The sequence below is a fragment of the Gobius niger genome (assembly GCF_951799975.1).
Source record: "Gobius niger genome assembly, chromosome: 23".
Lineage (NCBI taxonomy): Eukaryota > Metazoa > Chordata > Actinopteri > Gobiiformes > Gobiidae > Gobius > Gobius niger.
This window is the reverse complement of record NC_136874.1, coordinates 2,619,747-2,633,700: the sequence shown is the minus strand read 5'-3', so window position 1 is coordinate 2,633,700 and position 13,954 is coordinate 2,619,747. Positions and strand designations below refer to the sequence as shown.

General features: G+C 43.4%; 1 protein-coding gene across 1 annotated transcript in view; it reads left to right on the top strand.

The window, feature by feature from the left end:
• adamts5 (ADAM metallopeptidase with thrombospondin type 1 motif, 5 (aggrecanase-2)) overlaps window positions 1–7,402 on the top strand; it is a 33,396-nt gene extending 25,994 nt beyond the window's left edge. Inside the window, 4 exon segments of the mRNA XM_079582007.1 lie at window positions 988–1,171; window positions 3,675–3,850; window positions 3,935–4,110; window positions 6,761–7,402. Of these exon segments, the coding sequence (XP_079438133.1) occupies window positions 988–1,171; window positions 3,675–3,850; window positions 3,935–4,110; window positions 6,761–7,391 (1,167 nt within the window). The 3' untranslated portion in view covers window positions 7,392–7,402.
• The last annotated feature ends 6,552 nt before the right edge of the window (window positions 7,403–13,954 follow it).

Sequence of the window (13,954 nt, the reverse complement as noted above, 5' to 3'; positions counted from 1 at the left end):
TAATGCAAATACGACATATTTGAATCTGAATAACTTTGTAAAGTCATAAGAACCTTTTATTTATTTAAAAGTATGATCAGTTGAACTTGTGATTTTTGCCACATTATGGGCTGTGAGGACGGTGAGGGTGAGGGGAGAGCGTCTGAAAGTCACAGCTCGAATTTCTCTGTTGAGTGAACCTCTGGAGATCCCTCACTGAGGCCTGAGTGAAGGTCCCTCACTGAGGCCTGAGTGAAGGTCCCTCACTGAGGCCTGAGTGAAGGTCCCTCACTGAGGCCTGAGTGGAAGGGTGTTGGGGAAGGGAGGAGGGAATGGTTTTGGAAAGGCCCCCTGGCTCTGGCGGTCAGAATGGATTCATAGAACATAGGTACATGGGTAACTTTCATTTTACTCACACAGATCTTGCACATCTGAGGCTTTGCCAAGACCTACAGGCTGTAAAAACACGACAATTAACGACAAAAATGTGACAAAAACACACAAAAAAAGTGAAATTTAAAAGTTCATGTCAGTAATGTTACAGCAGAAGTGTCAAACTAACATTAAGCCTTAAAGTGAGACCAAACTACTTGTTACTGTGGAGCCGTTGTTGTGCGGTCGACATCATTATTACATTATATTTCTCTCTCTGTGAAGCCACATGTTTCCATCTGAAAGGAGGATGTTTGTGGTGAGCTGAGTGGGAGGAGCTGATTCTTCAAACAGACGTCACATTAGGAGAATAAGGAGAATCAGCCGAGGAGCATGTGAGGTCTGAGGGAGACGGTCACACACTCGTCACACACTCGTCACACACTCGTCACACACTGGTCACACACTGGTCACACACTCGTCACACACTGGTCACATGCTCCACAACACGGTTTCCTCAACATGACGAGGAGGAAACACAGTTCAGTGATGTCCAAAGCATTACAGTCCTTACTTGTGTATTTGTGGTTGAATCTGGTGATTATTTGACCCTGTGATGCTCTGTCTGTGCCGCAGACGTCGAACCACGGCAGCTGGAGCTCGTGGGGGTCGTGGGGCTCGTGCTCGCGCTCGTGTGGAGGAGGAGTGCAGTTCGCCCAGCGCCTCTGCAACAACCCGCCGCCGCGAAACAACGGCCGCTACTGCACCGGCAAGAGAGCGGTGTACCGGTCCTGCAGCGGCACGCCCTGCCCGCCCGCCGGTAAGAGGAGGGGGAGGAGGGGGGGGGGGGGGGAGAGGTGAGAGAGGAAGAGAGAGGAGAGAGAGGAGAGAGAGGAGAGAGAGGAGAGAGAGAGAGAGAGGAGGAGGGGAGGGGGGAGAGAGAGATGAGGAGAGAGAGGAGAGAGAGGAGAGAGGAGAGACGAGAGAGGGAGAAACACTGTCTAGAAACTCCTGCCTTTGTGCTCATTGTCTTAACACATTTAAGCCACAGAGTTTCACAGGGAGCGAATACAGGACAATAAGAAACTGTATTTGTTCTGGTTTACAAAGTGCTTCAGTCAAAATACATGAAACATCATCAGTGCAAGAGAAAAAATACACAAAGAAAACCCTTCATGGCCAGTCTGTAAAAGTGACTTAATGATGATGATGATAATGATGAAGCCTCGTGACGCTTCAACCAGAAAATGTTTCCAAATATATTATCATGATCATACATCAATAATACAAAGTATTGCATTATATTTTGCAGAAATGCCTTTCGGAGATTTATTTTAAAAGTTTTTTTTTACACTGGGTTCATTCATGACTGTGTGTGGAGCTTTGTCTCAAACCGAGGGCGTCGCTCTGATGTGAGTGAGTGCAAGTCCCACAAGTCCTACAGGCTCCTCTCTGAGTGGCCGCCTGAGCTTTCCTCCTGGGGGGCAAAAATAGGTGTGTTTGAGATGCCGGGGCGGAGAAAGAAGTCTGACGTCCATCCGACCGCTCCACATGCAGAGCGAGAGCCTCAGATCACACAGTCTCTGGGTGCGAGTGCGCAGGGCGTCCCAATCCTCCACAGGGATCTTTGGCTCCGCCCCCTTTGCGCCCTGATCCACAGTTCTTTGCGGTACCAAAGAGACCAAAAAGACACAAAAATGGCTGCATCCGCTGAAAAAAAAATACTTTTGATTAAACATTTCAACTTTTCTCATGCTGTATATGTGTAATATATACAGTATTTACGGACATTATGCAACAACTTCAATACTTTTTTTTGTGCTGTCATTCATTAAAATCCAATTTAAACTTTTCACTTCAACAAAACTTAGGACGTATAAAATAAAACTTACCATAGGATAATCACTCACTAGTGATTATCCTTTACCTCATTGTCAGAAAAAAGATTTTCCAAAAGTACAAATTCATTTCTTGCTTCTTTATTGTTTACTTGTGTTTATTCATAATATTCTCCACAAAATAATGAAATAAAATGCTCCAAAGACAACTCTCTTTTTGAGGTTTAAAACAATGTTTATAAGTGTCTTTTAAGTGATAATTGAAAGTAGGGCTGCTTCCGAAACGGTCAGATTTCTAAGAGCTTTTACGCCAAACCGGATGTGCGTCAGCGTCCGCCATGGCAAGTTGCCTCCGAATTGGTCTGTCAGTTAGGAAGTAGTTAGGAAAAGGAGCCTTGATGCTAACTATCATAGCCACTTTAGCATAGGGACCTCTGATGCTAACTAACCGGTGATTAGGAGCTATGTGCCATCCCACAAGCCACTGCGCCAAACCCCCCCACCCCCCTCGCCCCACCCTCAGTGACTCATGCGCAACCACTGTTGATTGACAGGAGCACATTTAATAATAAAAATAATAATAATTAAAAAATAAGATTCTGCACAAGCCAAACTTTATAAAAGTGATAAATCCATGTTGTCGTCCCCACAGCTCAGTCACATGTCAGTGTTAAAGAGGAAACTCAGGAAACAGATTAAATGCTTTTGTTTTCTTTTAGTAGAAACTTAAGCCACATGGATCATTTGCTGCTGTAGCTTTAAGAAACAGCTGCTGAAATAAAATAACACTAAAGGGAAATGTTTGGATCATTTGGATTTATTTTTCTCCTTAAATGTCTTTGTTTGGACACTATGTTGTTGTTGGACACTAGGGGGCAACATGCACTTTTGTTTGGCCTGCACTCCACCAGTAACTTTAAAGCAGAAAAGCAGCTGTTGGTGATGTCACTTCCCTTTCCCCTGTTTAAGGATGGACGGATTGTTCAAAACGCTGCTGAAGCTCTAGTTCACTAACTGCACAGATCTAACAGTCGACCCATGAAAGGTTAAGGAGTTAGTTGCTGGTGTTAGAGCTTAGAGGCTATGATTTGATGGTTTCGGATTGAGCCTAGGTACAACAGCCCCCCCTGGTTTTTATATCACCAGCCGCCACTGGGTTCACATGTTCCTCCATGTCCTCGTGCTCAGACCTGCTCACAGCTGTTTGTCACCACAGGTCCTGCTTTAGAAGCTCAAAGCGCTTTATATGAAGGAATGTAGTTTTAAATGGAATTGTTATGTTCCAAATGCGGAGAACACAGACTTACATTTATTTGCTAAACTGTAACTTTCATGTAATGTGTTTATTCTGCTGATAAATGCGTGTTGCACATATGATTAACGACAGTTCTCCCTGTCCTTGAACGCATCACAAGGCCAGTGTGTGGAGTGAGGGGAAAGAAGAAAGAAAAACATTGTTTGAATTTCCCTGCTTGTGTTCTGCAGTGAAGAGTTTCCGTGAGGAGCAGTGCGAGGTCCGGAACGGCCCCCAGACCGACCCCAAAGGAGTGAAGACCTTCGTGGAGTGGGTCCCGAAATACGCCGGCGTCCTGCCCAAAGACATGTGCAAACTGACCTGCCGGGCCAAGGGCACCGGCTACTACGTGGTCTTCTCTCAGCGGGTGAGTCTTAGTAAGGAAGAAAGCCCCTACAGCTAGAACAGAGAGACTCTGTATAAACATTGCTCTGTGTGTCGGGACGTCCAGGTGGTGGACGGGACGGAGTGCCGGCCGTTCAGCAGCTCCGTCTGCGTTAAAGGGAAGTGCGTCCGGACCGGCTGCGACGGCATCATCGGGTCCAAGCTGCAGTTCGACAAGTGCGGCGTCTGCGGCGGCGACAGCAGCGGCTGTGTGCGCGTCATGGGCAACTTCACCAAGAAGAGGTGAGAGGAACACTTTACCTTTAACTAGGTTTAATGTCAGAGGACAGAAAAACACACACTGTGTGCGCGTCACGGGCAACTTCACCAAGAAGAGGTGAGAGGAGCACTTTACCTTTAACTTCTCAGGTTTACTGTCAGAGGACAGAAAAACACACACTGTGTGCGCGTCATGGGCAACTTCACCAAGAAGAGGTGAGAGGAGCACTTTACCTTTAACTTCTCAGGTTTACTGTCAGAGGACAGAAAAACACACACTGTGTGCGCGTCATGGGCAACTTCACCAAGAAGAGGTGAGAGGAGCACTTTACCTTTAACTTCTCAGGTTTACTGTCAGAGGACAGAAAAACACACACTGTGTGCGCGTCATGGGAAACTTCACCAAGAAGAGGTGAGAGGAGCACTTTACCTTTAACTAGGTTTACTGTCAGAGGACAGAAAAACACACACTGTGTGCGCGTCATGGGCAACTTCACCAAGAAGAGGTGAGAGGAACACTTTACCTTTAACTTCTTAGGTTTACTGTCAGAGGACAGAAAAACACACACTGTGTGCGCGTCACGGGCAACTTCACCAAGAAGAGGTGAGAGGAGCACTTTACCTTTAACTAGGTTTACTGTCAGAGGACAGAAAAACACACACTGTGTGCGCGTCATGGGCAACTTCACCAAGAAGAGGTGAGAGGAGCACTTTACCTTTAACTTCTTAGGTTTACTGTCAGAGGACAGAAAAACACACAAGAGTCTGCCCAATAACGGAGCAGCACGTGAAGCTGAAGCTCAGTCCTCAGATTTAAACTCTCTGAACCTGAAGTGACTCTCAGGGTCGGCTTTACCCAAATTACCCAAAAAAAAAAACTATCAACAAAAATGAGACAGAAACAAGCAGTCAAAAAAGTGATGAAGAAGTGACAAAAATGTGACGAATATGTAATGAAAAAGTGACAAATATTAGACCAAAATGTGACAAATGTTTTTTACACACTTTACCTTTAACTTCTTAGGTTTACTGTCAGAGGACAGAAAAAATATACAAGAGTCTGCCCAATAACGGAGCAGCACGTGAAGCTGAAGCTCAGTCCTCAGATTTAAACTCTCTGAACCTGAAGTGACTCTCCAGGTCGGCTTTACCCAAATTTAAAATCTTTAAAAAAAACTATCAACAAAAATGAGACAGAAACAAGCAGTCAAAAAAGTGACAAATATTAGACAAAAATGTAATGAAAAAGTGACAAATATTAGACAAAAATGTAATGAAAAAGTGACAAATATTAGACAAAAATGTAATGAAAAAGTGACAAATATTAGAAAAAAAATGTAATGAAAAAGTGACAAATATTAGAAAAAAAATGTAATGAAAAAGTGACAAATATTAGACAAAAATGTAATGAAAAAGTGACAAAAATTGGACCAAAAATCCGGCAAAACAGACATTTGATAAATTGGTTTAGTTGCCTAATTAAATTTGCATAAACTGCTAAAATTGCACAAATTGGTTAATTTGCATAAACCTTTTAAATTCCATTGTGTTGTCAGTGTTGGGCAAGTGTAATTGTAATATATTCTATATTAGGGATTACAGCTCTAAAAATGTACTATGTTTGTATTACGTATCACTGTTTCATAAATGTAGCTGAGTTACTTTTGAGTTACTTTTGACAAAATACAAACTGAAAATAGTAATAAAGCCACTGAGCAGAAGTGCAGCCAGAGATTTGCTTTTTCTTCACTTTCCCCACTGGGTGTTTTTTCATTTGAGGACATAGACTTCAGATCTGATTCACCAATATCAGCCTGATTTTGTTTTGCTGCATTTTATTTGGGGGGAGTTTAAATGTTTTAGTTTAAATGCACTTGTAACTCGAGTAATGACTAATATATTCCCGTATTTTGAGTGATATATTTGTGTAACTCATTACTTTTGTAATACGTTGCCCCGACACTGGTTATTGTTGCTTCTCGTGTTTGTTATTTTATTCTTAATTATTTTTATTAGCATTTTTTTTTTAATTTCACACAGGCAGGATTTGAGGACAGTATATTGGTCTGAAAAAAATAAGAAATAAAAAAAATTATAATAAAAGATGTCCCCACCACTCAGGTCTCCTATCCTGTCTCTAACCCATTCTCTCAAAACTTTTTTATCATTATCTTTTCCCCTTCCTTCTTCACGGTACGTATGTGTGAGTGCATTTCTGTTTTTAACTCTACTATATCTTTTTTACTCATTCCTTTATTTTATTCCTTTACTCTTTTCTCTTCTACTGTCCTTTTCTTTTTTCTTCCAATCTTTTTCTTTCTAAACTTATTTTCTACTGCTTCTTCTTTCTTCCTTTTCTCTTGACTTGCCTTACGGACTTTCCTTTCTTTCAGGCTCCTAGCAGATGGGGGGGGGGGGGGGGGGGGGATCATGGGTGGGAAGGGAGGGGGGAAAGGGTTTGTTGTTATTTTGACACTTTTTTCAGGAAGCTTTTAGATTTAGATGAGGTTTAGGAAAAAGGGTTCGTTGTTATTTTGACACTTTTTTCAGGAAGCTTTTAGATTTGGGCTTTTATATTTAGATGAGGTTTAGGAGGATTGTTTTCCCAGTGCATGTGCAGCCGTCTCTCCTCTCCTCCTCACCGCCGCCGCCATCTTGTTCCCTGTCTCCGCAGTAAGGGCTACACCGACGTGGTGAAGGTCCCGGCCGGGTCGACGCACATCAAAGTCCGGCAGCACAAGGCCAAGGACCAGAGCCGCTACAGCGCGTACCTCGCCGTGCGCCGCCCCAACGCCGACTACCTCCTCAACGGCAAGTTCATGATCTCCACGTCCGAGACCGTGGTCCCCGTCAACGGCTCCGTGCTCAACTACAGCGGCTGGAGCCAGCGCGACGAGTGGCTGCACAGCATGGGCCCCGGCGCCACCCGGGAGCCGCTCGTCATCCAGATCCTCGCCACGGACGCCAAGAAGCCCCTGGACGTCCGCTACAGCTTCTACATGCCCAAGAGGAGCACGCCGGGAGCCAAGACCACCACCACGACCACCACCACGACGACCACCACGACGACCACCACAACCACCACAACCTCCTCCACGAGCGCCAGGCCCGCCCCCCAGCTGACCACGCCCACAGCGGGGCCGCAGTGGGTGACGGGCACGTGGATGAGCTGCTCCCGGACTTGTGACACGGGCTGGCAGAGCAGGACGGTGCAGTGCAAAGACCCCGCGGGGAAACTGTCCAAAGGCTGCGCGCTGGGGGCCCGGCCCTCCGCCTTCAGGCACTGCCAGGTCGGCAAGTGCTGAAGGAGGGGGCGGGGTTTGGGGTTCGGCGCTGGGGGGGAAATGTTCATACGCCGCAAAAAAGTAGTCCCGAAATGAGTTAATCTTGAGTAGTTTCAAGGAGTACGTCTCTGGAGCAAGTTTTCACACCAAAACATTTGATTAAAACTTGTTGTTGAAATCGATACCAATCCAGCTTTGGGTTTGAGCATCGGCCGATATCCGATATTAACCGATACCGAGAGACTTTCTTAAAAATGGCTTTCTCTGAGTCAGAAACTTAAATTGACAGTAAAATTAAAGGGATGTTTCCGGATTTTTCACATCATTTCCTCGTTATTCCTTAGTTATGATGCTTTTCTAGCCGACAGGTGAGCTTCACTGAACCCGTTTCCACCCAGCGCCAAACACCAAACGTCTCATGATGTCACTTTTCGGGTGCGTTCACACTCGCCGTACGAACGAAGGCTGAGCGAGCCAATCAGGAGCCAGGATTTTCCCTTTGGTAACATTCACTTTTCCCATAGACTTTCCCAAAACAAGAAACGAGTGTGAGTTTTAACCTCTTAACCCCTGACCTTACAGCCCATAGGCCGGAGTAACCCCTCATTTGAAAGCTAAGACCGACAACACTCATGTAAACTGCCATGTCACTATTTGCTGCCTTCTATGACATCTGTATGAGAATCTTTTGGGAAACAATTTTTCCTCTTTTGAGCCATTTTCTGTAAGGTGAATGTATCACAATGGCCGTCGTAGCTAGTGCTAGCATCCATTTGCATTAGTAATCGGAAAATGCTAACCTTGGTCGGGATGTTAGCATGTTTTTTTTTTTATGTATTTATGGGCTGTTGAACCACTTTGCCCAACTCCCCAACTATACTCAGAATTCAGCATTTGTGAACCTCTTAACTCCCGCCTGAACCGAGAGCATTTTCTCCAGTTCAGCTTTACCCAAATCCTGTAGGCCAGTGTAACACGTCATTTGAAAGCTAAGACCTACAAAACTAAATGGATCTTTTTCCTCACATCAGATTTTTTTCATCACCTTTTTTGTTGGGCAGTCGTCTCATTTTGTCAATGTTTTTTCTCACTTTTTCGTCAATGTTTTCTCACTTTTGTCACATTTCCATCATTGTTTTCGTCTCAGTTTTGTTGCTATTTTCACACCTTTTTTCCAGAAGCTTTTGGACTGGGGTAAAGCTGGAGAAAAATGTGCTCGGTTCAGGCGGGAGTGAAGGGGTTAATATTGCCTGCCGTTCACAAACTATCCACCAGGGGGTGCTGCAGCGCCCTCAGCACCCTGGGTTCCCACGGCCTTGGACAAAACTCATCTAAACCGCCTTGTCACTCGTCTACAGACACAGACGTCATAGAAGGGAGCAAATAGAATCTTTTGAGAAACGATTTTCCCTCTTTTTATAATGTGAATGTATTTATCACAATGGCCATCGTAGCTAGTGCTAGCATCCATTTGCATTAGCAATCGGAAAATGCTAACTTTGGTTGGGATGTTAGCATTTTTTTTTTTATGTATGTATGGGCTGTTGAACCACTTTGCCCAACTCCCCAACTATACTCAGAATTCAGCATTTGTGAACCTCTTAACTCCCGCCTGAACCGAGAGCACTTTCTCCAGTTCAGCTTTACCCAAATCCTGTAGGGCCTGTAGGCAACACCTCATTTGAAAGCTAAGACCTACAAAACTAAATTAAATACTAAATTGATCTTTTTCTTCACATCATCAGATTTTTTTCATCACTTTTTTTGTTGGGCAGTCGTCTCATTTTTGTCAAATTTTCGTGACTTTTTTTTGTCACTTTTTGGTTAAATGTTTCCATTTTTTCTCAATTTTTCGTCAAATTTTTCTCACTTTTATGTCAGTTTTTGTCATTTTTTTTGTCCATTTTTCGTCACTTTTTCGTCCATTTTTTCTCAATTTTTAGTCAAATTTTTCTCACTTTTTAATTTTTTTTCCATTTTTGTCATTTTTTTGTACATTTTTTGTATTTTTTTGTCATTTTTTCGTCAATGTTTTCTCACTTTTTCACATTTCCATCATTGTTTTCGTCTCAGTTTTGTCGCTATTTTCACAGCTTTTTTCCAGAAGCTTTTGGACTGGGGTAAAGCCAAACTGGAGAAAATGTGCTCGGTTCAGGTGGGAGTTAAGGGGTTAAAGTACTTTTTCAGTAATTAGTTTTGATTTTTCTCAATTGTTTCCCCCTTAACTGTTTTCAAACATGACCATATATGGGCGAATCCAGAGATGCCGTCTGTATCTATGGCATTTTCACCTTCATCTTAGTCACTTTTTCATCCTGTTTTTGTCGCTCTTTTGTTGCGTTTTCGTAGCTTTTTTTGACACTGTTTTTTCCCCCAGTTTGGGTAAAGCCAAACGCTCGGTTCCGGTGGGAGTTAAGAGGTTAAAGCGCCGCAATATTGGCAAATATGAACGAACCACAAAACAAAACTCCAAACACTTGAAAATGCTTTGTTAACTCTCCAAACAAATGCAGATGAATCTTTACAGTTGCTTAAACTCCGGGAAAGTCTGTGGGAAAGGTGAATGAGCTTCGGGATTCCAACGACGACGTCCTTCTGACTTGGGGAAGTTCCTTTTTCCATCACTTTTGTTCGTGGACCATCAACAGGAAGTGGATTTCTGAACCTGCTGACTTTGCTTTTTGTCGGATTTACATCAAGCTCTTCCTTAAGCACCCCCAAAGACCACGAATGTCCGATCTGGGAACGCTATGCAAAGTGGAGGCTGGACCAGAGGAGAACGTTCCTGCAGAGACTGGACCAGAGGAGAACGTTTGTGCAGAGACTGGACCAGAGGAGAACGTTTGTGCAGAGGCTGGACCAGAGGAGAACGTTTGTGCAGAGACTGGACCAGAGGAGAACATTCCTGCAGAGAGACTGGACCAGAGGAGAACGTTTGTGCAGAGACTGGACCAGAGGAGAACGTTTGTGCAGAGGCTGTTCCGGAGAATTCACTCACTTGTCACGAACGATCTGTTTTGTGTCGACAAGCCCGACCGCGGGAAGCACTCCATGTTTGTTTTTTGTTTCCGAAATAATGACCGTTTCTCGTTCTAGGGGGTAGAACATCCCAAACCACAAGATCTTGCCCTTGTAGTGACCCGGCGGCCGTGAGCGCCTTCCATCCCGGCGGCCTCTACAAAGCTCCAGGATGTGAGTTTATTTTCCCCCACATTTCCAACTCCCTGATTGGTCAGATTCGCACTAGCCTTAAAGGTGCATATGCAACTTTTTACGTGTATTTGACCTTGTCGTGACCCAGTGGCTGTTTGAGTGGTCCACGTGGCTCCAGGATCTCACCAGGAAACCTACGAAACGATAGATCCTGAAGCGCCACGTGGACCACTCAAACAGCCACTGGGTCCTACAAGGTCAAATATGCAAAAAGAGTTGTTTAATGCACCTTTAAGGTCTTTGGTCCTCATGGCGGGAAGCTGACATTGCTGTAGTACCATCCCAGAGTCTGCAAACGACTCTGGAGCTCATTGGAGGCTCCGCCCTATTCCCCCTTTTAAGGCGAGACACTGCAGGTGAATAGGGGAAAAATGTATATTTACAGATATCAATTTGAAACTGTTGCTGTCGATCACTGGCATAAATGTGAGAAAAAAAATGCATGGCAAGTTTTCGGTCATTTTATCTTTTCATATAAGAACAAGGTGTTTTATGCCTAAAAATGCCCCAAATTTCCCATCTTTTCGGCGACAAAATCTGAATAATGGACAGAGCTACATTCAAATGTATGGTTTCATTTTATTGATGAATGAGTTACCAAGACTTTTTCAGAGCGGATTTTGGATTTCTTGTTTAGTTTTAAAATAACCTGTTTTTTAGTGGAAATTTTTTTATTTTCGCCTTATTTTTTGACATTCAAAACTCAGTAAATGGGGCTTAGGGATTAAATAATAAAAAATCCCTCTGAAAAAATGTTCCAAATATTGTTCAGTCCAAGGCTGGAAAATGTGAAGTCTTTAGGTCCGACTGACGTGGACATAGTGTCGCCACAATGACAGAAAAATGTGTTTTGAGAAAAAGGCCCTTGAAATTGTGTTCTCCCATATAAGTCTATGGGTGAACATTGAATCAGCGCAATATTTAAACATGTTATTGTGAAGATTAGGCATATTTTCTGTTTCCGGGTGAAAGCTTAAATGTTCAGAGACCAATTTGGCCCAAAACCTGAAAACTGAAAAAATTGAGTTTTGCCTGTAGTGTCTCCCCTTAAAGGAATAGGCCACCGTTTTTATATACTAAGATATGTTCTTACCTCACTTTAGTCGAGTTAATATATCCCCGTCTGGTCTTTGTCCGCGCGCTCTGTCACGCAAACGGAGCACATACGCAGCCTCTCCCATATGTGACATAGCTCCGAAAAAGCTCACGATAGAAGCTACCAAGCTCTTCCACGTGTTCCCTATTTAAATAAAGTTACGTGAAGTGTTTTCATGCGAAGTATATTTACACAGAAATGTAACGTGTCGATTTTATAAGCAAATAAAAAGGGGGACTATATTGTGAGGCGTAATGATACGAGGAGTAAAACGTCCGCGCAGTAACTCCTAAAGGTTATTGACGGAAGTGAGCGGGGGAAGTCTTTAGGAGTTACTACGCGGACGCTGTGCTCCTCGTATCATTACGCCTCACAATATAGTCCCCCTTTTTATTTGCTTATAAAATCGACACGTTACATTTCTGTGTAAATATACTTCGCATGAAAACACTTCACGTAACTTTATTTAAATAGGGAACACGTGGAAGAGCTTGGTAGCTTCTATCGTGAGCTTTTTCGGAGCTATGTCACATATGGGAGAGGCTGCGTATGTGCTCCGTTTGCGTGACAGAGCGCGCGGACAATGACCAGACGGGGATATATTAACTCGACTAAAGTGAGGTAAGAACATATCTTAGTATATAAAAACGGTGGCCTATTCCTTTAAAGGACTGGGATATGTTCATACTTTAGACGAGTTCACGTGTACCTGTCTGGTCTTCATGCGTGTTCTCAGTCACGTAAACACAGCGTTAGCCTCTGCTCTACATTATCCTTATGTAAACATGGTTACGTGAAGTGTTAAACTACAATGTGGAACTATATTGTATAGTAATACCTTCACTTTACTGTGCGGATGCCAAACTACTCCTGGTATTATTACGCCTCACAGTATAGTTCCCCTTTTTATCCGCTTAGAAAATCCACATTGTTTACAGGAAGTGTTACACCATAAAGTATAATTACACAAAATTAATCATATTTAAGAAGAGCTTGGAGCTATGGAGGAGAGGCTGAAGACCAGACGGGTACACATGAACTCGTCTAAGCTCAGGTAAGAACATATCTCAGTCCTGTTCCTTTAAGATGGCGTCGTTTTAAACTTTAATGTGTCCACTGTGTAGTATCACTTTTAGTTAGTATTGTAGTTCTCTTTACATGTTTCATCAGACGTTTTTACTTCCGAGGTGTGACGAGTGTGATGGTCCCAACAGGGACACCACACTGGTCACGCCTCAGAAGTCAGAACAGCTGATACTTCTGAGGTGTGAGTTCTTTAGGACCTGGTGTTAGCATTTAGCCTCTCCCCATAGCTTGAAGCTACAAGTTCTTCCACGTTTTCCCTATTTAAATATGGTTACGTGCAACACTACAAAGTATAATTACACAATGTGGATGTTCTAAGCGGAACTATTCACCTTATTCCGGACGTTCGCGTGGGCGCCGCCATGAATTGTGCCCGCCCCTTTTCTCCTATGTGTTAACATGGGGCTTGAGAAGTCCGCATAAAATCAGTTACTACACGAAAACAAAGCCGTTTTCAGGCCGCACGGACATGTTGGTGCAAATGAACATCGGACATTTTACACAAATCAATCGACTAAACATCAGATTTGAGCGGAGAATATTTTCCCTCGTTCTCCGTTAAAATGAACGGGCTTCGCGCCCGACCGGAAGTGTCAGGAAAAAGAGGCGCCGAGACAACGCAAAAAGTGGCAAAAGTGGGCGGGGCGGAATAAGGTGAATATTGTGAGGCGTAATAATACCAGGAGTAGTTGGGCGTCTGCATCTTTACTGTGTGGATGTCGAACTATTACGCCTCACAATATACTTCTGCTTAGAAAATTGAACATAAACAGAACATTATGTAATTATATAATATATAGTATATACTTTATATAGTATGTATATACCATATATAGTGTATATATAGCTTCACCTGGTTTAATGCTAACAGGACAGGTCCTAAAGAACTTGTAGAAGTGATACTAACACATCATTGGCTGCTACTGACCAATCAGGGAGTGGCTGTTTTTTCCTGGAGGAAAGTGAAGCAGCTGCTCGGTCACTACAAGGATGTGTGTGAACCCTGGAAACCAAACAATCTAATGTCCTTTCAGCAATTCAGAAAATGTGGGTGATTCTGCCTCACGGTCAGGACAGCACTGAGTGTAATTTATTGCTTTATGTGAATAATAAGAACAAGAGGACTTTATTTATTTTAGTGATTTTTGTATCAGAGTGAACTTTAACTCCATAGGACTGTGCAGTTCTC